At 33.7% G+C, this 25,778-nt stretch overlaps 1 protein-coding gene across 1 annotated transcript in view; it reads left to right on the top strand.

Annotated features, from left to right (window-relative positions):
* The window catches only part of LRP1B (LDL receptor related protein 1B), a 1,807,041-nt gene that overhangs the window by 1,657,710 nt on the left and 123,553 nt on the right, over positions 1-25,778 (top strand). Inside the window, exons 67-72 of the mRNA XM_029933319.1 lie at positions 3,949-4,071; positions 9,482-9,607; positions 10,582-10,719; positions 12,205-12,339; positions 15,448-15,567; positions 17,124-17,365. Coding sequence (XP_029789179.1) covers positions 3,949-4,071; positions 9,482-9,607; positions 10,582-10,719; positions 12,205-12,339; positions 15,448-15,567; positions 17,124-17,365 — 884 coding nt within the window. The remainder of the gene's footprint in view (positions 1-3,948; positions 4,072-9,481; positions 9,608-10,581; positions 10,720-12,204; positions 12,340-15,447; positions 15,568-17,123; positions 17,366-25,778) is intronic.

A 25,778-nucleotide genomic window follows, 5' to 3' on the forward strand; every position in this document is an offset into this window, starting at 1 on the left:
ATTGATTGATTGATGATTGATTTTTTGGGCCTGAGCTTCCAAACTTTGCTCTTCGTAGCAATTTTGGTGGACAAGATTGAGAATTATTCTTTTTAGTTATCATCAGATCAAAATGTGTTAACTATGAAAATGAGAAAACATTATCATATATTAAACCTTCCCTCCACCCAAATTAAGAGGGGGACTCTAGATGCTTATTTTCTGTGATGATGTGTCTGTCCAGATTTCTATGAACCTGCCAAAAGCTCAGAGTTATATCTTTATATTTATATCTTCTAATAATCTCTTGTTGAGCTGATTAAGAACATGACTAAAGACTAGAAAATGGGAATTTTGATCTAGCTGGTCTCTTTAAATTATACCTTTTTTTTTTTTTTTGCTTATATGTCCCTCATGTCATTTCAAAATAAGCATTTTTGTTAGACTCAGGATGTCATGGTAGCCTCATGATACATTTTTAATGCAAATTCTTCATGATATAATAACAAGCCTTTAGTAAATTATTATAAAACCTTTGCCTTACTGTTACAACTGTGATTCCATTTATATTTCTCTCTTCTTCATAAAAATAGTAATATGCCCAACATTCTTATGGGGCAAATTATAATGTTATCTAGTATGATACCTTTGGGAAATCTTTTTCTTTTCCTTTTTAACAAGATTGACGTGCTACAAATAGAATTTTCTAAAATAACCAGAGGATGTCAAGAGTTCACAAATTTTGTTTGGATATAATCCATTGTAAAATGGAACATGCAATGAGATTTAGTCATTAAGAATCTTTATTCTGAATGAATATAACTTTCATATTCTATAAATTTTGATATTGAATTAAGCACTTACCTTATATCAATATTCATATCTTGAGTTTCTTTAATATGGAAGACCATACATGTTCCCTTTTTGTTGTTTTCAGTCACTTTTTAAACATAAATATATTTTTGCATAGGTTTGGTAATTGAAAGTATTTTTAGAAATAGGATATTTTAGAATTGAGTATTGTAGAAGCTGGAAAAAAAGGGGCACCCCAATACTATATTGTCAGGCGCACACAGTGATGCTCATCTTGATGCACTCACATGGACTTGACTTTTTCTCTATTTTAGGGTTTGTTAGTCCTCAGAGAGCCAATGTAGTCTGTGCCAGTTCTTAAACAATTTTGCAGGAAACTCTTGGAACTCTTCCAATTGATATCACTATAAAGTCATAATCTCAGCTTCAACTATTACTTAAGATTCTAAGTAATCATCCTAGATTTCTCTAATCATATGTCTACCATCAACCATATCAAGTTGTAATTTATTTTTTTATTTTTTAAAAATGTTCATATGTGTATTTTGAGAGAGAGAGCACACATGTGTGTGCACACATAGGGAGAGGAAAGGGGCAGAGAGAGGGAGAGAGAATCCCACGCAGGTCTGCACTATCAGCACAGAGCCTGACACAGGGATTGATATCAGGAACCATGAGTGCATGACCTGAGCTGAAATCAAGAGTCAGACATTTAGCCAACTGACCCACCCAAGTACCCTAAACATACCAAGTTTTTAACAAGCTGGATTTTGTCCTCATCTTTGCTTCACAGAAATAATAAAAATCTTGAGCTTAATCTGTTCGTCAAATTTACAAATGTACCGAAAGCTGTTCCATGCCTAGCCTTTCCCCCTTCCTTCCTCTTGAAATGGAAGACCTGTTGCACCTCTCGCATAAGTTAGATGCTTTAGATCTCAAATCCTTCACACTTCCTGGATTCTCAAGGACTTTGTTCTGTCAGTTACCTTTTTTTTTTTTAATCTTTTCTGTCTTCTATCCCCTCAAGCTTATTCTGTCTACTGAATTATTTTCAGAATCATTTAAGTATATCAGATATCAGTCTTCCTCCACAGAAGCTACCAGGCCCTTACTCACCTAACTTCTTCCGCTCTTCCTCCCCTTCAAGGGCAAACTTCCTGGAAATGGATGGATGGTGACATTAACTACTACTTCTTCATCTAATAATAACCAACTACAAACATTTCATTAAATCTACTGCCACTTCACTGACCCTCCTTTTTTAGCTTTACATACATGTGCTAACTATTACCTTGTTGAAACACTTTTTAGGTATTTTTCAACCACTCTGGCTAAATAGCCTCAGTCTCTTTTGCAGACACCCCTTTATCCAGTCTTTAAATGCTGATCTCCTCTGTTTTGTTCTAAATTCCAAATAACAACTACATTGTGATCATCCCTAGTTATATATTTACAACTCAGAACCTATCATATATTTCAACACCGTTATACACTATCCTACTAAATATCACTACATGGTTACCCTACTAGTACTTTAAATGAATTGAGTCATTATTTCTAGTAAGCTTATTCTTCTTGCTGTATTCCTTTATTTTTTTTAACAAAATCAACATTCACCAAATACCACAAATAAACCAAAAATTGAGTGCTTTGTTTGACTACTCCCTCTCCTTGCTACCCTCATCTATTTAACCATCAGATCCTGAAAATTCTACTTCCTGAAGCACTTTCAACGGTTCACTGTAAGATACTAGAAATCAAGTACTGCACTGCTAAAACCCCTCTTCAAATTGGTGTTTTTTTCCAGCCTTGGCTTTAATATCACTACCTTCATTTCCAAGTTCTCCACACTGTAGCTACTGCTTTTATGCTAAAATCCAAATCTTGTTCTGTCATTTGCTAAGTTAAGTATTTGCTACCGTAGGTTAATTATTAAAGACGTATATGTGAGTCAAAATTCAACAACACGAGCTGTTTGACTCTCACAGACCTAGGCTTATTATTCCCTCCAAAGTGCATCCACAAAATGAACAACACTTCCCTCTGCAATTTTTTATTCTCACAAGGGTGAGCCCTATCACTTCTCAGCCCCATTTTTTAATAAACATATCTACTTTTAAATATGTTAATGCCATCAATCATCAAATCAATCTCATATGGAAGCAAATTTCTTATGTATGATGTTCAAATAGATAGTGTAATTCTCTGAAAGCAATCTAATTCTAAATTCCCATCAAGTTACTTTGTGTTGATTCCCCAGGTACTGCTTGTGAATATGAGCTTATACATGACCTTAACCACGCCTCTTTTATGACATAGAAAGAAACTGAGTAGCAGAGAAATTAATAGACTTGTCCAGAGTAAGACAAATTCAGTTCCTAATTCCCCAACCATTGCAGTTTTCACTATAGATTCCTATATAGCGAGACATATAACCAAAGCTTATTAGTATTTTGGTTCCCTTGCATGTGATAAGTGTACTTAATTTTGAGTGAGTATATCCTTGCATTCTTGATGCTTTCTATTGAATTTTGAAAAGGGAAAAAATGTAAACATTTACAAATACACAAAAAATTGCTATGCCATTACACAATTTTTTTTTACCAGGATGACTTTAATATTTCTCCACATCACCAAGTTCTAATTATGTTATAAAATTAACTATTTCTCTGTGACTTCAAAAACTTTATTGGTTATTCTGTCTTTAGTGATTCACTTTGTCAGTTTCCAGATGCAGCTGAATTCTCTAAAATTTTTGAAAGTGTCTTTTCTTTCTAGAGCAACACAGTTTTTATAATGAAAACTAATCGTATTTAAAACTTAAGTTTCTCTACAGTAACATAAAAATTATGTGAAATAGAAAATAACTTATATTTGAGAGAATTTCCTTCTACCATCTTATCAGGATTTCTAAGGGAACTATGATATGCCTGAGTAATATCTATGTTTTGAAAGGTAACTAAACATAACTGAAAGCAAAAACAAAAACAAAAACAAATCTTGAATACTGCCTATCCCTAGTATTATTCAGGAAACAGGTGAAGAAATGAGAAACTAGATCCTGTGCTAAGAGTTAGAGGAATATGTATCCTGCTGATTGGCATTAATTATGTTACATCTCTATGTCGTTTTTTTCTGTTTTGTCTTAAAATAAAGGAGGAAATATATGTAGAGCAGATGAATTTCTCTGCAATAATTCCCTTTGCAAACTACATTTCTGGGTGTGTGATGGAGAAGACGACTGTGGAGACAACTCAGATGAAGCTCCTGATATGTGTGGTATGGCATATTTCACATGGGTCTAGATTTTACTCTCACTTCTGGTTCTAATGTACTGGAATGAATCAATGAAGTGGTGAGGCAAACCACAAAGTCTGCCATCCTAGGGTTAGGTATAAAGTAAAACCACAGAGACAGCTTTTGTTCAGGTAATAAGAGATTACCCTGTCCAAAGCTGATGACTTTACAGAGAACCCTCCTAAATCTGAACTTGCTTATGTCAACACTATGCAAAAGATATTTATGGTTTGAACTGTATAGGTTTCATATAATGACTTTGGCTTTGTACCAAAGTGGTCCTTTAGGCTAAATCATTTTCTTTTTCGGACAGGTAACCACAAGGAAAACATGTGAATAATAAAATCATGTAGTTCCACAAGTTACCCACTACTAAGACTAAGTTTGTTCAGAGAAGGAAGATCTATATGGAGATAATATGTAGATATATTAATATATTTAACATGTAAATATATCGTTATATTTTAATATTTAAATACATATTAAAATATATTATATATTATACATATATGTTCTATGTTATAAATATATTAATAGATTTATATATATATATTTAGACATAGACAGGGAACTGAAATTAGAAGTTATTTAACATTTTAATTTGTAAATCTTAACAAAAGTTATTGTTTCTTCAAATTCAAGTTTTTCCTAACTGATAATTGTCAAGAGTGTACTCATGAAACCAACAACTGTCAATGTCCACTTTCCTTATATGTAGCAAATATTTTTAGTCCTTCTTATTATTATTTGTATCTAATCTCAGCAAAAAATGTATTTTACCACTAATTTAAAGAAAAATACTACTACTTTGGATACAATTAAATACCACATCAGGTGAATAAAAGAAAACATAGAATGACTATATATACTTAAATTTTTTGTTCTATTTGGTGCACCAGGTTAAACCAATATTTTTTGATAGATGATGACATTGAATACTGATATTACAACTGAATAAAAATTCCAAAACAAGGAAGCAGCTTTATTTTTAAAAGGATTTAAAACATAAAAAGACTGTTTTTGGAACATGTTCTCTGTAGGCACAACTGATGAGAGACATAACTAAGTTTCAATTTTAGTGCTACATAATCTTACAAAATGAACTCTAGAGAATCACTAGAGATTGTACTGTTTCTGAATTATAATACATGGAAATATGAACTTATCTACCAGCATCAAGCCAGATCCTATTATTTTTATAACTTATATATATAAAATTTATATAAAATTATGTATGTGTGTATATTTATGTGATTTCTCTTGCCTATTCCACCTCAGCACACAACTAGTGGGTAGAATAGCAAATGGTCACTAACTAATTAACCACATGAGGCTCCAGAGTCAGAGCCCCATGACTACTTCCAGGGCCAGGAAGTGATTCTCAGTGACAGCTGCTGGAAAACTTAAAATACATCCAGCTTGATTCTGTGCATGTTTTTACATTCCCCTTGGTCATCAGTATAAACATTGAGTCAATCTGTTATGTACCAGGGACTATGCTAAGTAATTGAGATTTAAATAAATGAACAGCACATGGTTCTCTGTGACAAGATTTTAATCTCATTGTACAAATCATAATTTTCATACATTGTATTTCAAGAAATGGTGCAATTAAGTAAAAGGTATAAATAAGATGGAGAAGAATAAGATGAACCCTGCCTAAAGAGGAATTCAGAAAGCTACAATTTTGAAGGATCCAAACTAAAATACACTGTAGGCATTATGAACAGCATGGGGAAAAGTGTCATTCATTCATTTAATAAATATTTGTTGTTAGAGACCATTATTATATTTGGTAATATAATGATGAGAGAAATGGACATAGATCCTGACTTCACAGAACTGAGAATCTAATAGAATAGGGATTCAAATGATCTCAAAAATATATGGCTACAAATGATGATACATGCATGGACAAAAAAAGTAGATTAAGTTATAAAAGTATAGACCAGAGGGATGTTATTCAATCTTAGGCTATGGGAAATAACATTTGAGTTTCAGTCAGAGAGATTAATCACTGCCAAGTGAGCAAAAGGGATGGGGTGGAGGGAAGGTGGATGACAGTGTTGTAGGCAAAGGAAACAAGATGCATTCAGATCCTGAGGCAAAACAATCCACAGCTCACTGGAGGAACTGAAAGATCCATGTACTTGGAGAGTGCAGAACAAGGTCAATATTGCTTTCAGATGAAACTGAAGAGACAGAAGAGTCTGGAGCCTTGTGAATCTCTATAGAGATTTTTATATTTAGCCTAAAAGCAATTAAGAATGCTAAAATGTTTTAAACAGAATAGGCATATAGTCATTTTTATATTTTACACATATTGGATAGAAAGAGGCAAGTTTAGGTAAGATAATTGCTGTACTCTAGGCAGCCCATTCTGGTAGCTTGGATTAAGATACTGATAACACATGAGGCACCTGGGTGGCTCAGTTGGTTAAGTGTCTGACTTCAGCTCAGGTCGTGATCTCATGGCTGGTGGGTTTAAGCTCTGCATTGGGCTCTGTGCTTGCAGCTCAGAGCCTGGAGCCTGCTTTAGATTCTGGGTCTCTCTCTCTCTCTCTCTGCCCCTACCCCACTCGTGCTTCCTTTCTCTCAAAAATAATAAACATTAAAAAAGATGATGTGAAATATACACAGATTTGAAGATGATGTGAAAGCAAAATAAATTGGATTAAGTAATGGATTGGATATATAGGTCAAGGGAGAGGAGAAATGTAATGTATGGGGTGGTTTTGCTTGCACAGTGAGTACATAGGGAACATAGGAAGAGAATCAGTATTGTAAGTAAAGATTAAAAGTCTGGTTTGAGAGACATTTGAGGAGACATTCAAGTATAGATTTCAGTTTGGCTCTAAATGTTTGGTTCCAAAGTTTAAAATGTTGGTCTAGGGTTACAAATTTGAGAGTCAGAATAGAGTGAGGTAATGGATACTATGTAATTCTATAGGATAAAGAATAGCCAGAGTAGAATGGGGGTAATAAATACTATGGAATACTATGTGGTAAAAAAGAGAAAAAAAGCCAGATAATCCAGATTATTTGCACTAAAGTGAGTTTCTAAAGTTCTTAGAACAGTGTCTAACATATAATAATTTACCAATAAATATTTGTCAAATGAGTAAATTAAAAGATGGAGCATGGAATCAAATGTCAATAGAGAGAGAAATACAGACAAAAACATTGGAGAATAGGAAAAGGTGGGTAAATCAATGAGCTAAAGTTTTACCATAGACAGAAAAAGGATCTTAATGAGACTGGTTGAACTAAAAAGTTGGGAAAATAAGAGGTGGTGGTCAGAACTTGTAGCATTCAAATTAATGGCTTTATAAATGAAGTGATTGGAGAAAACAGTACATCCAGCTACACTTATGTGGATCACTTAGTGTTCTTACCTGCAAACAACAGGAAATCGCATCGGCTGAATTAAGAAGAGAAGTTTCTTGAAATCTTCCAATTTTCGTAATCTTCTAGGATAGTGTGTGGCTTAGGTGAATTATACTAAAAGGTCATTGGGTATGAAAAACTCAAGGCTCTCAAAAGTACAGTTATTGGTTGGTTTGCTCATGTGGATGTTGATGTCATCTAGGATGTTGAAATGAGTTTGGATGGAGAGCAGTGACTATGAAGGGTGGTGCACCATCTTTAGTAAATTGGGGAAGGGATGTTTATAAGGTTATAAGGTTATTAGGTTGATGAGAAAATAGCAGTAAAAAAGATGTATAATCAAATGCATAATAGTTTTTGTTTTGTTTTTAAAATATAGAATGTGATGATATAGTAACAAAGCTCTGAAAGCTAAAGTAGGAAATTAAGGAAGTATTTAAACATGAGATAAGAAGTGTGAGTAATTTAAGAGGCATTCCTAAAAGACCTAAAGAGGAAGAACTATGCTCGGAGTGGAAACTGGATTTCATTTAAACCAAGGAGGTCAAGAAAGAAGGAGTATGGCATATTTAAGGAGCTAATAAAGTAGTATTGCTGGAATTTTAAGATACAAGGGATGAGTCTGTAGGAGTGACAGGGACAAAGTAATGATCAGTCTATTATGCCTGGTAAAGTATCTTAAGTTATTATTCTGAAAGTGCTGGTAACTGTGAAAGAGATTATCAGATAACTGTTAGGTGGATTGTTCTGGTTCTTTTGGGGGATCTTATGTTGGGCAATGAAATAGAGACATTTAGAAGTCTACCTCATATAAGAGATAACGAAGACCTAAGCTATTATAACTGGTATTGATGTAAAAAAAAGAAGGCAAGTTTGGGGACTGTATCAGTTGGACTTATCAACTAATAAAGGTAGAAGGTCAGTAAGAGGAATGCATTTAGAATAATCCCAGATTATGGCTATGATTTACTACTAACTGAACTATGGAAATAACACAAAGTTTATGTTTGGAGAGGAGGAAGTAATCAGAAGGTGTTAAAGAATGGGGTTTGGACTTACTGAATTTGAAATTCTTGAGGGGATATCCTGTAACCCATTGTGAGACAATAGAATTAGATAGTGAATTGAAAGTCTTAAGGGTGTTGGGTCAAGTAAATCCATAAGAATGAGAATATCAGTAGCGAATTCAAGACTGAAAAGATCAGGAACCCAATGAAAGAGCCCTGGAGTATTTCACATGTAAGGAGAAAGAACCATTAGAGGTGTTTCCTACTCCAGGGGTGGAAGTCTTCAGATTGTATAACGATGGATAGGACAGGATAAAATTCTCTGGCTTTCACTGTTGTCTCTTTTGCACACAACACACGCACACACACACACACACACACACACACACACACACACAGAGATACATATATACACAAATATTAAAAATAAATAACAAAGATCACCTATGTGACTCAAATACATATTTACATATTTCTTTTTAGAGACACAGAGTAGGAAACAGAGTCATAATATTGTTGGGACATTTTTTTTTTACTGAATGACCTATTTTCAAATTTGAGCCTGTAACATATGCTTGCTCAGGCTCTGTTCTGTGTGAAATTGCTCTTTCAAATAGCTAAGTGTCCTGCCATGTTGTATAAACCGCAGGCATAAATTAATTTGGTACACCAAGTGAAGTCAGCTAAGATAAGGCATCTGGAAATGAAACCATGAAGTTTGGCTCTTTTTCTTACTTTATTTCATTTCAGCTTTGCACGCTTTTCTATAGTTAATATAAATAACTAGAATCATAGCTTCTATTATCACACATTTTCTAGTACCTACATGTAGGCAATTTCCACAACAAAATATATTCCTAAAAGCTAGATTATGGATTTTAAAAGAAGGAAACCACAGAGAAAGAAAAAACTAAAACAAAGAAACAAACAAACAAAAAAAGAATTATAAGTTGTGTACCCAAAGGAACTGCTTTGTCTTTTGCTTTTTTTTTTTTCAGTCAAATTTCTTTGCCCACCCACAAGACCTCACAGATGCAGAAATAACAGAATATGCCTGCAGCCTGAGCAAATGTGCAATGGGATTGATGACTGTGGGGACAACTCTGATGAAGATCACTGTGGTGGTAAATCTATTTAATGTGAAATAATTGATTCGGTGACAGCTACAAGATAATATAATGGTTTGGGGACTCAAAAAACGAAAAAGAAGTATTTTCCATGTGGCATGTCTGAGGGTATTTTTTTCCAGACACTTGCTCTTCTGACAAGGTATGAAAATAATCTGCTAGCATTCATTTGAATAGTAGAGCTATGCGGCTTTATGCAAAGTCTCTGCTAGTCTGTAAATCTCTATTAATTATACACACTATATTCAAGAAAATACTGCAAGAAGGAAAAACAAACTGGTTTAAAAAGGTTCTCTGTTAAACAGCTCCTAGAGGGGAGAGTGCAAATAAAGATTGTATTTTTACACAATCCTTTCTTCACAATTCTGAAATTAACAAAACTCTGAAAACTAAAGGCTTTACTGATGTATGTGGCAAAATGATTTGGTGACAAACCCTGAAGGGAACTGGTCTGAGGCAGTTGGTATTACTTTAAAAAGAAAGTCCTATTTATGGTGAATATTCAAATATATTCTTGTGGAAATAATAAGGTTACTTATTATAGGGTGAATGAACTATTGTTTTTTAAAAGCCTGGGATTTCAGAATTTTTTCATTTAGCCCAACCTCAAATAAAGCCAGGGAGCCATCTTTTTCATAGTGTTTAGTAAAATCTTAAACCTATTAATGTAGTCAGTACATTTGTTTTGGAGGCACCTGGGTCACTCATTTGGTTAATAAGCCCTTTATATTGGCTCAGGTCATGATCTCATACTTCGTGAGTTTGAGCCCCAGTTGGGCTCTGTGCTGGCAGTGAAGAACCTAGAGTCTGCTTTGGATTCTTTGTCTCCCTCTCTCTTTCTGCTTCACCTCTGCTTTTGTCCTTTCTCTTTCTCTCTCTCTCATAAACAATAAATGAAAAAACTTAAAGAAATGATTTAAAATTTTTGTTTTGGTTCCATGAAGGACTAATCATTTTTAATGACTTTATAGGTAAGCTTACATATAAAGCAAGACCATGTAAAAAAGATGAGTTTGCTTGCAGTAATAAAAAATGTATCCCCATGGACCTCCAGTGTGATCAACTTGATGACTGTGGAGATGGTTCAGATGAACAAGGCTGCAGAACTAGTGAGTTTATTTTCTGTTAAAGTGTAGCAACTATCAATTTCAATTTCTACTTCAACATGACTAAAATTTTCTTCACAGGTGTATGAAAATATTGTTCTCCAAAAATTTACTTAATGCCTTCTTTTTTAAGCCTTTGCCAAAGCAGCCATTAGAAAGCCTAAGGTGGGAGAGGTTGATTTTAGAATGAATATCCTTGTTAGAACTGAACCTGAGATCTCAATATCCAATTACAGACTTTGATATCAGCTAGAAATCTATATCTCTTAATATTTTATTCTGTAAAATATAAATTTAATATTTTTTGCCTCTTACAATGATATTTGATTGAATGATGGTCAAGGTCTTAATAATTTATTGAATGTTTTAAATGTTAATTCAGTGCTGAGTTTTTCTTAAAGAAGACATCATCATGTCATTCATAAAGTCATAAAATACTTCCTATAATGCAGTCTCTTATTTTTTCTCACTGTGCATCTGAATTATTCCTCACTGAGTGATGAAATAATACTCACCAGGATATGGTTACATATACCTCAACTGAGATATAATTCCACTGTTGTACCTTAATTAATTATAAATATTCAAGAGTCAGTGGGATTAATAATGATTACAATTCTTATAATTAAAGTTCTTCTATTTCAAAATAATTAGATACATGTAAGTAAAATAGAGTGTCACTCTGATAATAATGTTGCTCCTATTTATTTGCATTCTAAAATGTTTTCAGAAAGGGTGCCTGGGTGGCTTAGTCAGCATCTGACTCTTGATCTCAGCTCAGGTCTTCATCTTAGGGTCATGAGTTCAAGCCCCAATTTGGGCTCCATTCTGGCTGTAGAGCCTATTTAAAAAAATGTTTTTTGGAATGGGAGATAAAGCTATGAAATTGCAACTACTGTGCTGGAAATTATGAACAACACATAGTCTGGGCTATTTTGTGTTAACTTAAGTCCGTGTCGACTGAAGTGTGTTGCTCCTCATATATATTACCAGGCTAAAACAAAAAAATTTAAGAATTGATGATCTGGCACATTTGCTTGTGTACCATGGTAGTGCCCTTGACCGAATTCCTGAATGCTCAATTTAGGTTAGCAACAAATGCCCACATCTCTAGTTAGCTTCTAAGAAACCATTTGGTTCCTAGAGAAGGATGTAGCACACGTATATCTTACCACTGCAATGATAACTTGTCATTAGAAATATTGACTCTTGACTTTTACAAAGTAGTGTACTTCAATAACAGCTGTAAATATCAGCTATTGACAGTTTGGCCTAAACTATACTCAGTATAAATGAGCTCAGTTTTTTTTTATCGGCTTCTATACCTGTATAAGAAATAAAGGCTTATACAGAGAGAAGATCATAATCTTATAAATTCAAAAAGAGTTATCTATGGAATAATAAATATAATTTCAAATTAAGAAAAAAGTAAATTCCCAGTTCAGGAATTAGAATTATATTAGTTTTGATGGTATTTTTAAATCCTAGCTCCTGCTGAATATACCTGTGAAGATAATGTGAATCCGTGTGGGGATGATGCATATTGTAATCAAATAAAAACATCTGTTTTTTGTCGCTGTAAGCCTGGATTTCAGAGAAACATGAAAAACAGACAATGTGAAGGTATAGTACATTTCCTCAATAGCTTGCTCTTAAATCTTTAGGTTATAAAAGACTCATGAGGCTGCTAAATTGTGAGATGACATGGAATTGATTTTCGTTAGAATGGTGTGTATCTACGGGATACCATTTTACCTACAAAAGTGAAAGTCCTTGGGGTCAAGAGCCTATTTGTTTGCATGGCTAACCTAACCATCTCTGGGGCTACAAAGCCTTTTTTCTAGCAGATTCAGACCCGTAGGAATTTCAATTGTACTGTTACAACTCTGTTTTGAAATGCAAATCACAAAATTGCTGGTTCAGGAACTCTTGGAGAATTAGAGGCACTTCATGAAAGGACATGTTTTTGATGACCCATTTCTCTTGAGTTGTGGCATTTGCAGTACTGCAATAGGTAATTCACTTACAGAGAACTGTGGACTTTTGTCCTAACATCGTGTCTTAAACACTGCTTTCTATTATCAAGAGTGCCTTCTAAAATTTAAAGACCAGATCTAAGTAAATCTCTGTCCACTTACATGAGATCATTTAAAAATTAAGCATATAGAATAGCTAGAATTCCATTAAATGTAACATATATCAGAGCTTTAACTGTAGAGCCATGAAATAGAGACCTATATGTATGTACTACCAGTTTCTCCATTAAAATTGATATCATTGTAATCAGAGTCAAACCTAAATTGTGTAAGTCTGGCTAACCTAGGCTTAATTCAGGTGGTAAAGTGCTTTCACATACCAGCTTTCTTCTCTACTGTCTATGGTATTCTTGGGTAAAGAAAAGTGATTTTTGTGTCGTGTTAATCAAAGTGAGATTATTGAAATGAATTAATTATATTCACCCAAAAGGGTAAGCAGTATGACCATGTCATATTTATGTATATTTTGAATTGTACACCTGAATGGATTATTCATGACATTTTATTTCTCCATTAACATGGAACACTGAAAACACACACATACACAAACCTTCTAACATTTATATGTGAATTATGGGCTCTATTTTCCTGTATAAACTTCCTAAATCTAAAACTCTCATTCTCAAAAGTTCCTCTATTTTTAATAATATTCTTTGGCACGTGTAAGCTGCAACTATACTCTTCATTTTAAGTTGCTACAAATCCAGTATTTTTTGTTGTGCAAATTAGCAATTTCTGAACTCCAATAAAATTTGTATCTTTACTAAATGAAGTTTTTCTGATGGTAAGGAAAAGCAATTTGATTTGGCCCAGCAATTTGATTTGGGAAAGACATTACTTTGATTCATAATTCAAAGAATTCAAATGTGTTTATGCTCTTCCTATATAGCTCAAAAAGAGAATAAGAAATCATTTTTTGATGTTAGAGCCAAAACACTTTCATTAAAATGTATAAAGGGAAGACAAATCAATGAAAATAGTGGCAGAGAAATAGAAATGGATTAATAGTTACTATGTGCCAGGCACTGTTGTAGGTACTGGACATGTGTGAGATTTTTCCACTCCCTTCAAAAGCTCGTGGTACAGACAGTAGTATATATATGTGTGTGAGTATTTTTAAGTAATCTCTCTACCCAATGTGGACTCATGACCCTGAGGTCAAGAGTCATACACTACCAACTGAGACAGCCAGATGATACCCTGACATTTGTATAGAGATGAGAGACACGGAGAAAGTGGTGATTCTGGCCATTATGAGAACATGGGAAGGATTCTGAATCCACATCAAAGGAAAACCAAAAAATCAAATAACATTTTGTTCAAAGATACAGGTGTCAAACAAATCAAGTACATTTATTGTAATGCTTTTTTGATAGCTAAATGCTGATAAGATATACTTTGATTTATCCCTGGTACAGTATTTGCTAACAATACAGTTTTCATCTCTGCCCTACGTTTCAATCCAACACAGAAATGAATTGTGAAAGTACTTAAGTTCAGCTTGGGCAAAGAGTATCACAGTAAAGACAACAGCATCAGAAAGCCCGCCACTGTCATTTGCAAGTGTCTCTGGGAAAGTCCTGATCTCTACCACTGAGGTTTTGGAACACAGTTGAGAGTTAAATTAAAGATAATTATTATTCTTTAGCTTATCCTTAAATTTTCTAATTCAAAAGAAAGATTTCTCTCACAGATTTATTACATAATTAGGGCAACTATACATGATAAAAGGAGCAGAGGAATTACGCTATTTGAGAAAGAAAGTAGTAATTCACCAGGATCACCTGATGTCATTGCTGGCCCTGCTTAAGCCATTAAAATTAGACACATGTACTAAGCCACAGAATATCGCCTGTGATTTATTTATTTATTACTTATGATTTACATATATTTATTTATGTATAGACCTACAGAGTTTTGTTGCTGTTGTTTATTTCACATAGCCCTTCTTGTAACACTATCACATTGTGTATAAGAAGCCAGAAATGTGTTACAGGTGTAGCTATATCTTCACTTTTTGCCAGGAATTGGGTAAAATGCAGGGAATAAAATAAATAAATAATAATTTAAGCCATTAAGGGACTGACACTCAAGTAGAGGATATGAATATATTACCACATATATGAAATATAGTACATACAGGGCTGTAAGAGAGATAACAGTGGAGAAACTATGGGATGGATAGTCACTACTATCTATTGGTGGAAAACAATGAAGATTGTACTTCCAGTGGATCTTGAGAGATGAATATAAATTCTTTATGTCAAGTTGGGCAAGGATTATGGGACATTATATGATATGTACAAAGGTATGGATGTAGTAATCAGTTACCTGATTAAAAAGAAGATTAAAAAGAAACCTAAAAAAGTGTTTGTTGGTTTGAGTAAATGAAAATCCTAAGGAAGTTTGGAAAGATATTTCAATGATTAAATAAAAAGAAAATTTAAAAAATAAAATAAAAATAAAAAGCAATTTGATGAATTATTATAGTGAAACTATTATGAAAAAAAATAATTGTTAGGGGCAAAAAATATGGCACAGCAAGTCACAGACTTGAGTTTTAAAAAAGCAGTAAGGGAAATAACAATAAAAAAGTTGAAGGAACAAAAATTATTTTGTTTTGTTCTTTGAAATGTGGAAAGAATGGGAGTCTTGTTGGGTTATGATGATGCTACCTTGAGCTTTTCTCTTGTAGACCTTAATGAATGTTTGGTGTTTGGCACATGTTCCCACCAATGTATAAATACGGAAGGGTCCTATAAATGTGTGTGTGACCAGAATTTCCAAGAAAGGAACAACACCTGCATAGCAAAAGGTAAGGATTTGACAATTATTTCAAATGCTATTTTAACTGCTACAAATGTCTTATGGGGAAAATAGTGTTGTTGTATTTTAGCAGTAATGCCTGAAAATATAAATAAATCTCTTTTTAATACTGACAAATTTTCCCAGTTGATTAGTTATCATTCTTAATTAATCTAATCTGGAATAGTTTTTAGGCACAATTGTCAAATACATGGTTACTGTTAAGACCACTTTGTGTTTGAAAAATCTGTCAGAAAAAGGAAAAAGTTTAAAAGCCAATGTGATAGAACATAAAGTATTTTTCTTTATGGACTGCTCTTGGTGAATTTGAGGAAAAATGGAAAAACAATAACAGGTTAAAGGTAGCATTATAAGGAGAATGGAATTTTGAGTAAGAATTTTAAAAGTTTTAAGATAAAATTATGCTTTAATTCAGACCTCCTTTACTTAGGACTCTAATTTTAAAACTTGATGTCAAGTATTTGGGGCATTTTTGATATGGATTTTAATGCTAATGTTTTATTAAGTAATAATGTAACATTAGTTTCAGGACATAATTAGACAAGGTTCATAGGACAGTTATTACAGGTGGAAAACAACATGATATGGTAGATTAAGGATGGTCTGTAGAGGTAGATGTACTTGAATTTGAATCCTAGCCTTGCCCCTCCTTTCCAATCTGTAGCATCAGTGAAGTTATTAAACTCTCTGAGCCTCTGTTCCTCATCTGTAAAATGGAAATACGAATCCCTGCTTTCCATGGCTGTTGTAAGAAGAGGAGATAAATTGTGAAAGTTTTAACACAGTGCCTGCAAGTGAGAACAATCAAAACTGTAGAATTGAACTATACTTGTTTTTTTGTTTAAGTTGCAGATAGTATATATTCAATTCAATCCTTATGTTTTCATTATTTTTAATTAATATATTCAGAATTCACATTAGAACTTTACCTGTCTCAGTATGCAAATGACATTAGTATTGTATTGTAGGTATCAAAACTTCAGGCTCTAAGGATCCACTAGCAAAACTCTAGAAAATATTGACATCATGACATATTAATATAATAAATGCTAATATCATTTTATAATAAAAATAAAATATTGGAGATACATAAATATTAGAAGAAGGCTTTCCACCTCTAAATTTTAATTTCTTAACATAAAGCAACTCAGATGCCTAAACTAAAGTCTCAGGAATGTTTGAGTCTTATTGAGTACACAGTGTAGCATATGACTATTGAGAATCAAAGCATTAGAACCTAATGCATTGCAATTCATCAAAAAGAAGTTCATCTTTATGAATAGGATATCTATTATAAATACCTAATTTCTACCCATAAGCTAAGCTTTTCCCTGGGAAAACCAACATCAATAACTCTTAGAATTGTTTAGGTAATTTGTATTAGAAATAAGTCATAAAGACTAAAACATGATATAAAGTCAGTTGATTTTTATTGAGCAAAAAATTGTGTTAAGAATAATAATTCAAGATAATTTGAGTACAATTATTGCTTTTACATTAGTTGAAATTTACTTTATTTTTGTATTTTATTATAATAATCTCCAGGCTCTGAAGATCAAGTTCTCTACATTGCTAATGACACTGATATCCTGGGTTTTATATATCCATTCAACTACAGTGGCGATCATCAACAAATTTCTCATATTGAACATAATTCAAGGATAACAGGGATGGATGTATATTATGAAAGAGATATGATTATTTGGAGTACTCAGTTTAATCCAGGCGGGATTTTCTACAAAAGGATCCATGGCAGAGAAAAAAGGCAAGCAAACAGTGGCTTAATTGTAAGTAAATAACATTGACTATTTGAAGGCTCATACCTTTCCACCTCCTTGTGTGTGTGTTTTTTTTTTAAATCTATCAGTCACAATACCTGACTATAGGAGGTAATTTATATTCAATAATTTCCCCAATATTTTCCCCATATAAAAATAAAACATTTTCCTACTCATTCTCACAGCTGCATATGATTTAATTGTATGCTATTATGTTTTTGTTTTAACACATTTGCTTTAGCTATACAAGAATAGTAATGAATAACACCTAATGCTACTGGTGCATTTTATATTTTGCATTATTTAACATTATATTATGAACATGAATTTTTTTCACCATGAGATGATTTTGGCAATCATTACTTTCTTACATTAGAAAATAAATTGTCAAAAATATGCAGGAAATATTGTTTCATTTTGATTAATATCAGAAATATACTTCTCTTCTAGGGCAAGAGAGATCAACTCAATTGTGTAACCATTTCTTCTGACTCTTGATAACTATATTTTAGGGAACATCCAAAAAAGAGCAATATTATTTGCTGGTATATGATGGACATGTTGATTATCATGGTTATACCTTTTGAGAAAAAATAAACTAGAACATTTGTTTAGATCTCTGGTGTGCTTTATCTTTTTTTTGTTGTTGTTGTTTTAGGGCATGTCAATTTATTGTGTATTTTATATTTTGAAGGAACCTGGGAGAAAATTGACAGATAAATACTTATTTTTATGGGCCCTGGCTCATTCCCATACAACCAAAAAGTCAAGTGCTATCACAGAAGGATATAATTGAAGCTTTATATTTGAAAAGAATCAAAAGCACCTATCTAGATGTCCTTACTGTCTTTTGCAGTGTATCTACCATAAAGATGTGAACTGCATGAATATAATTTAAATGAAATTTGGAAGATATTTTTATCAGGTAGACAGCAATAATCTGGTTTTAAATGAAGTCATATTCGCTTTCTAATTCACCATAGATTAAATTACCTTGAGTAAAAATTCATGTATATCAGAATTGTTTCTTCAACTCCTCCTGCACCAAAACAGTGTTATCCACCACCTTTAGTTCTATTAAGAACAGTTCTAGGAGAAAACCAAGAGATTTAGCAAATGACTCTTTCTTATCTCACTCACTTGCTATTAGACCAAAAAGTTGGTCAGTCTTAACTAGCCTTAACTTTCTCTATCCATAAAACACAAATCTGCTTTGCAAAAACATTGCTCCTATGCTATCGTTTCATCTCTTATTAATGAAGTAATAAGGAGTATGTGCTGTGGAGTTACAGTGCCTAGGTTTTAATCTTGTTCCTGTAGCTTTTTAGCCCCTTAGCTTCTCTGACTTCTCTATTTCATGAGGTCGTAGTGAGGAAGACATATATGCACACACACACACACACACACACACACACACATACATATAAACACACATACACTGCATTATGTTTCTGTTAATATTTCTTGGCACATAATAAGCACTATATAGATGATTGCTATTAACATCATAATGATGATGACAGTGATGATGATGATGATTGACAAGATATTCTTCTCTATGATGCATATTATCACATGAAAAATTATTTCTAGCTTACTTTTGTCTGAATTTTATTTTCTAAAATATATCTTGAATTTGATATAATTTTTTCAGTGAAGCTTATTTGATAGTTTTTTTAATTTTGTCCTTGGAGAGATTAATAATTAATTACAATCAGTGTCTTCTAGTAAACATAATTTATTATAGATCAGAAGCCAAATTTGATCATTGTTTGATAATTAAGTTTTTCTTATACATGAAAATATATAAATATATGTTTTATGAGTATATTGTATATTTATTTACATGTATGTATTTAATATCTATTTTAATTTTTAATTTTATGACTGTACTATAGAATATTTTGTAACTAACGGCAAAGCTATTGGTTAGCCTTTTCTTCATAGGATATGAAGCCTCATTTTATGTTTAATGGTAGTAATTAGATGTGCTGTATCATCTAGACTTTGTTTTTCTCTCTTCAGACCTACTCACAGCTAACTAGGTACTAGGTACATTTTCTAAAATTCCATCATGGCTAATTAAATGTCATGATTTTAAGATTGAAACCTCTGAGCCTTGAGCTTTAGGATCATGTTCTAAGCCATTGAGCACTCTATAGAAATTCCAACCAACACACTACAATCAAAACAAAATTTAAGGCTATACCAATGAGGAAAATTATTTAACTTCACTTCCTAAATCTTTTTTTGTAATCCTTATGCCTCAATATTAAATACGGAATAAGTCCATTCTTAACATCTTTTTAAAAATAACTTATTGTCAAGTTATCTAACATACAATATATACAGTGTAGTCTTGGCTTCGGAAGTAGATTCCTATGATTCATCACTTACATACAACACCCAATGCTCATCCCAACAAGTGCCCTCCTCAAAGTCCATCACCCATTTCCCCACTCCCACAAACCGTCCCCCATCAACCCTCAGTTTGTTCTCAGTATTTAAGAGTCTTTTATGGTTGGCCTCACTCTCTGTTTGTAATTCACTTTTCCTTCACTTCCCCTATGTCTTCTATTAAGTTTCTCAAATGCTACATATGAGTGAAAACATATGATAACTGTCTTTCTCTGACTTATTTCACTTAGCATAATACCCTCCAGTTCCATCCACGTTGTTGCAAATTAGCAAGATTTCATTCTTTTTCACCACTGAGTAGTATTCCATTGGATATATATATACTACATCTTCTTTATCCATTTATCAGTTGATGGATGTTTGGACTCTTTCCATACTTTGGCTATTGGTGATAGTGCTGCTATAAATACTGGGGTCCATGTTCTCCTTCAAAAAAACACCTCTGTATCCTTTGGATAAATACCTAAAAGTGCAATTGCTGGGTCATAGGGTAATTCTATTTTAAGTTTTTTGAGGAACCTCACACTGTTTTCCAGAGTGGCTGCACCAGTGTGCATTCCTACCAACAGGGCAAGAGGGCTTCCCTTTCTCCATATCCTTGCCAAAATCTTTTGTTCTCTGAGTTGTTAAATTTAGCCCCTCTGACCAGTATGGGTTGGTATTTCAATGTGGTTTTGATATGTATTTCCCTGATGATGAGAGATGTTGAACATCTTTTCATGTGTCTGTTAGCCATTTGGATGTCGTCTTTGGAAAAGTGTCTGTTCATGCCTTTTGCCCATTTCCTCACTGGATTATTTGTTTTTTGAGTATTGAGTTTGATAGTTTTTTTTTTGTTTTTTTATAGATTTTGGATACTAACCCTTTATTTGATATGGCATTTGCAAATATCTTCTCCCATGCTATTGGTTGCCTTTTACTTTTGTTAATTGTTTCTGTTGCTGTCTGGAAGCTTTTTATCTTGATGAAGTCCCAATGTTTCATTTTTGCTTTATTTCTCTTCCCTTTGAAGACATGTCAAGTAAGAAGTTGTTGCAGCCAAGGTCAAAGAGGTTGTTTCCTGTTTTCTCCTCTAGGATTTTGATGGTTTCCTGTCTCACTTTTAGGTCTTTCATCCATTTTAAATTTATTTTTGTGTATGGTACAAGAAAGTGGCCCAGTTTAGTTACTCCACATGTTGCTGACCAGTTCTCCCAGGACCATTTGCCAAAAGACATTTCTCCATTGAATACTCTTTCCTGCTTTCTCAAAGATTAGTTGGTCATACATTAGTGGGTCCATTTCTGGGTTCTCTATTCTATTGCACTGGTCTATGTGTCTATTTTTGTTCTAGTACCATACTGTCTTGATGATTTCAACTTTGTAGTACAGGCTAAAGTCTGGGATTGTGACACGTCCAGTTTGGTTTTCTTTTCCAACATTACTTTGGCTTTTCAGAGTCTTTTGTGGTTTCATACAAACTTTAGGATTGTTCTAGCTCTGTGAAGAATGCTGATGCTATTTTGATTGGGACTGCATTGAATGTGTATTGCTTTGAGTAGTATTGAGATTTTTAACAGTATTTGTTATGCCAATACATGAGCATGGAATGTTTTTTCACTTATTTGTGTCTTCTTCAATTTCTTTCAGTAGTTTTCTATTACTTTTCAGTGTACAGATCTTTAACCTCTTTGGTTAAGTTTTATTCCTATGTATTTTATGGTTCTTGGTACAATTGTAAATGGGATAAATTCCTTGAGATCTCATTCTGTTGTTTCATTATTGGTGTATACAAATGCAACTGACTTCTTTGTGTTTATTTTATATCCTGCATTTTTGCTGAATTTATGTATTAGTTCTAGCTGACTTTTGGTGGAGTCTGTTGGATTTTCCATGTAGAGTATTATGTCATCTTCCAGAAGTGAAAGTTTTACTTCTTCTTTGCCAATTTGGATTCCTTTTAATTCCTTTTGTTGTCTGATTGCTGATGCTAGGACTTCCAACACTATATTAAACAACAGTGGTGAAAGTGGACATCCCTGTTGTGTTCCTGATCTCAGGTGGAAAGCTCTCAGGTTTTCCCCATTGAAGATATTACCTGTGGAGCTTTCAAAGATGGCTTTTATTATATAAGTTATGTTCCTTCTATCCTGTCTCTCTCAAGGGTTTTTCTTAAAAAGGGATGCTGTATTTTGTCCATTTTTTTTTGCATCTATTGAAAGGATCATATGGTTATTATCCTTTCTTCTATTACTGTGATGTATCGCATTGATTGATCTACAAATATTAAACCAGTCCTGGAGCCCAGGATTGGGCTTGATCATGGTGAATAATTCCTTTAATATACTGTTGAATTTCATTTGCTGATTATCTTGTTGAGAATTTTTTGCATCCATATCCATCAGGGATATTGATTGGCCTGTAACTCTCCTTTTAGTGGAGTCTTTGGTTTGAGAATCAAGGTAATACTGGCTTTGTAGAATGAGTTCAGAAGATTTCTTTCCATTTATATTTTTTTTGGCACAGCTTAAAAAGGTTAGGTATTAACTCTGCTTTAAATGTCTGGTAGAATTCCCCTGGGATGCCATCTGGCCTATGACTCTTATTTGTTGGGAGATTTTTGATAACAGATTCAATTTCTTTGCTGGTTATAGGTCTGTTCAAATTTTCTATTTCTTCCCATTTGATTTTTACTAGTATATGAGTGTCTAGGAATTTGTACATTTCTTCCAGGTTGTCCAGTTTGTTGACATAATTTTTCATAATATTCTCTAATAATTCTTTGTATTTCTGAGGTGTTGGTTGTGATCTCCCTTCTTTCAATTGTAATTTTATCTATTTGGGTTCTCTTTTCTTTCTAAGAAGTCTGGCTACAGGTTTATTAATGTTGTTATTCTTTCAAGAAACCAGCTCTTAGATTCATTGATCTGTTCTACTGGGTTTTTTGGAGGGAGGATTCCTATATTGTTTATTTCTACTCTAATCTTTATTATTTCTCTTCCTCTGCTGGTTTTGAGCTTTCTTTCCTGCTGTGTTTCCAGTACCTATAGGTATGAGGTTAGCTTGTATTTGGGAACTCGCTTGTTTCTTGAGAGAGACCTGGATTGCAATGTATTTTCCTCTCAGGACTGCCTTTGCTTCATCTCAAGGTGTTGCACTGCCATGTTTTCATTTTCATTCACTTCTGTATATTTTTTAAATTTCTTCCTTAGTTTCCTGGTTGATGCATTCATTCTTTAGTAGAATGTTTTTTAATCTCTATGTATTTGGAGGCTGTCCAAAATTTCTCTTGTGGTTGATTTCAAATTTCATAGCATTGTGATATGAAAATATGCATGGTAGAATCTCAATCCTTTTATATTTGTTGAAGACTATTTTGTTACCAGTATGTGATTTATTTTGGAGAATTTCCATGTGCATTTGAGAAGAATGTGTATTCTGCTGCTTTTGAATGAAAAGTTCTGAATATACCTGATAAGTCCATCTGGTCCAGTATGTCATTCAGAGCCATTGTTCTCTTAACTGATTTTCTGCCTAGATGATCTGTCCATTGTGGTAAGTGGAGTATTAAAGTCCCCTATAATCAAAGTATTGCTGTCTATACATTTATTTATGTTTACAATTAATTTATTTATATATTTGGGTGTTTTCACATTTGGGGCATAAACATTTAAGACTGTTAGTTCTACTTGAATGATTGATCTTTTAATTATAATATAATGCCCTTCTTCATCTCTTTTTGCAGTCTTTATTTTAAAAATCTAGCTTGTCTGATACAAGTATAGCTACTTCAGCTTTCTTTGACATCTAGTAGCATGATAGACAGTTCTCCATCCCCTCACTTTCAATCTGCAGGCCTCCTCACATCCAAAATGAGTCTCTTGTAGGCAGCCTATAGATGGATGCTATTTTTTTTATCCATTCTGATAACGCATATCTTTTGATTGGGGCATTCAGCCCATTTCCATTCTGAGTGACTAGTGAAAGATATGGATTTAGTATCATTGTGTTATCTGTAGGTTTCATGCTTGTAGTGATGCCTCTGGTCCTTTGTAGTCTTTGTTGCTTTCCACTCACAGAGTACTCCTTAGGATATCCTGCAGGGCTGGTTTAGTGGTCATGAACTCCTCTAGTTTTTGTCTGTGATAGCCTTTATCTATCCTTCTATTCTGAATGACAGCTTTGCTGGATAAAGGATTCTTGACTGCAGTTTTTTCCTGTTCAGCACATTGAATATTTCCTACCCCTCCCTTCTGTCTTGCTAAGTTTTTAGTGGACAGGTCTGCTACTACCCTTGTATGTCAACCCTTGTAGGTTAAGGCCCATTTGTCCCTAACTGCTTTCAGAAATCTCTCTTTATCTTTGTATTTTTCCAATTTCACTATGGTATGTCATGGTGCTGACCTGTGTTTGTTGGCTTTAAAGGGAGTTCTCTGTGCCTTCTGGACTTGGATGTCTCCATACTTCCCCAGATTAGGGAAGCTCTCAGCTAATAATTGTTCAAATAATCCTTCTGGCCCTTTCTCTCTCTTTTTCTTCTGGAACTCCTATGATGTGGATATTATTTTGTTTCATTGAATAATTGAGGCCTCTAATTCTCCCCTCATGGTCTAAAAATTTCCTTTCCCTTTTTTTTTCTCAGTTTCATCATTTTCCAAAATTTTATTCTCTTTCACCTATTCTCTTTTCTGCCTCTTCCCCCACGGCATCTAGTTTATTTTGCATCTTATTTATAGCATTTCTTAATTCATCATGACTATTTCTTAGGTCCTTGATTTCTATAGCAATAGATTCTATGCTGTCATCTATGTTTTTTTTCAAACCCAGCTATTAGTCTTATGACTATTCTAAATTCTTGTTCAGACATATTGTTAATATATGTTTTTAGCAATTCTCCAGCTGTCATTTCTTCCTGAAATTTCTTTTGAGGAGAATTTTTTCATTTCATTATTTTGGCTAGTTTTCCATCTTTTGTGTGTTTTAATAGCTTTTTATATGTCCTGTACCTGTGAGTACTACTATATTAAAAAGGGGTCATACACTGTCTAGAGCTGGCATTTCAGGAAGTGTCTTTGGAATGTGCTGCATGTACTCTCTTGTTGAATCTTTGGTTGCTTTATCTCACTGCTCATAGTGGAGGATTAGACCTTGCACCAGGTGTGCTTTGATTGTTCATCGAAGTATCCCTGGGAAAAAGAAGAAAAGGAGTGGGGGGGGAAAACCTTATCTTTTGAAGAGCAAAATTACAGGGTTGGAAAAAGAAAACCAGGCAGAGAATCAAAGAAACTATAAGGGTTAATAGAGAAGAGAGAGAGAGAGAGAGGACTATAAAGAGATACAGTAAAGGTATAAAAAGAATAGGGTAAAAAAACCTGATTAAACAAATAAACAACCAGAGCAGAGAAAAAAGAACCAAAAACAGGAAAAAAAAATATATATATAATAAGAATTGACCAAAAATCAAATCAGAAACTGTGATGCTGATTCCAAAGAGGGGAGAAATAAAGAGGAGAGTAGAAAGAAAAATAAGGGAAAAGAGAAGAGAAGGGAAGGAAGGAAAATATAAATAATAATAATAATTTAAAAATTAAAAACAAAACAGACTATATACAAAACCACAGGGCAGTTGTCTGTTGGTGGCTGCAAACCAGTGACTATGCTCCTTGGAGGAGAGGTTGTGTGTCGATCATTGTCATCCCCTTCTAGTAGATAAGCAGTTACCTGGCACAGAGGAGCAGGGTTTGGTATAAGCAAGTCCCGCCTCCACTGAGATCCACTGTCTTGTTCCCTGAAGCCCCACTATGTTGGTGATGGGGAGAAAAATGGAGACCCAGTCTCTCCTCCCCAGACCGGGCGTCTCAGACCACGCTGTGTAGGTAGCCCTCACAGAGTAACCTGGGCAGCTTGCTTGTCCTGCTCCACATTCTCCCGCACTTCTACTTCTTAGGTGGGTGGCAGGGATTCAAAACCTGATGTCTTAAAGGATCCAGCTCTGCAGGTACCTGGTTCTGGGGTAACGCCACTC

This window comes from Suricata suricatta, chromosome 3, assembly GCF_006229205.1.
Source record: "Suricata suricatta isolate VVHF042 chromosome 3, meerkat_22Aug2017_6uvM2_HiC, whole genome shotgun sequence".
Lineage (NCBI taxonomy): Eukaryota > Metazoa > Chordata > Mammalia > Carnivora > Herpestidae > Suricata > Suricata suricatta.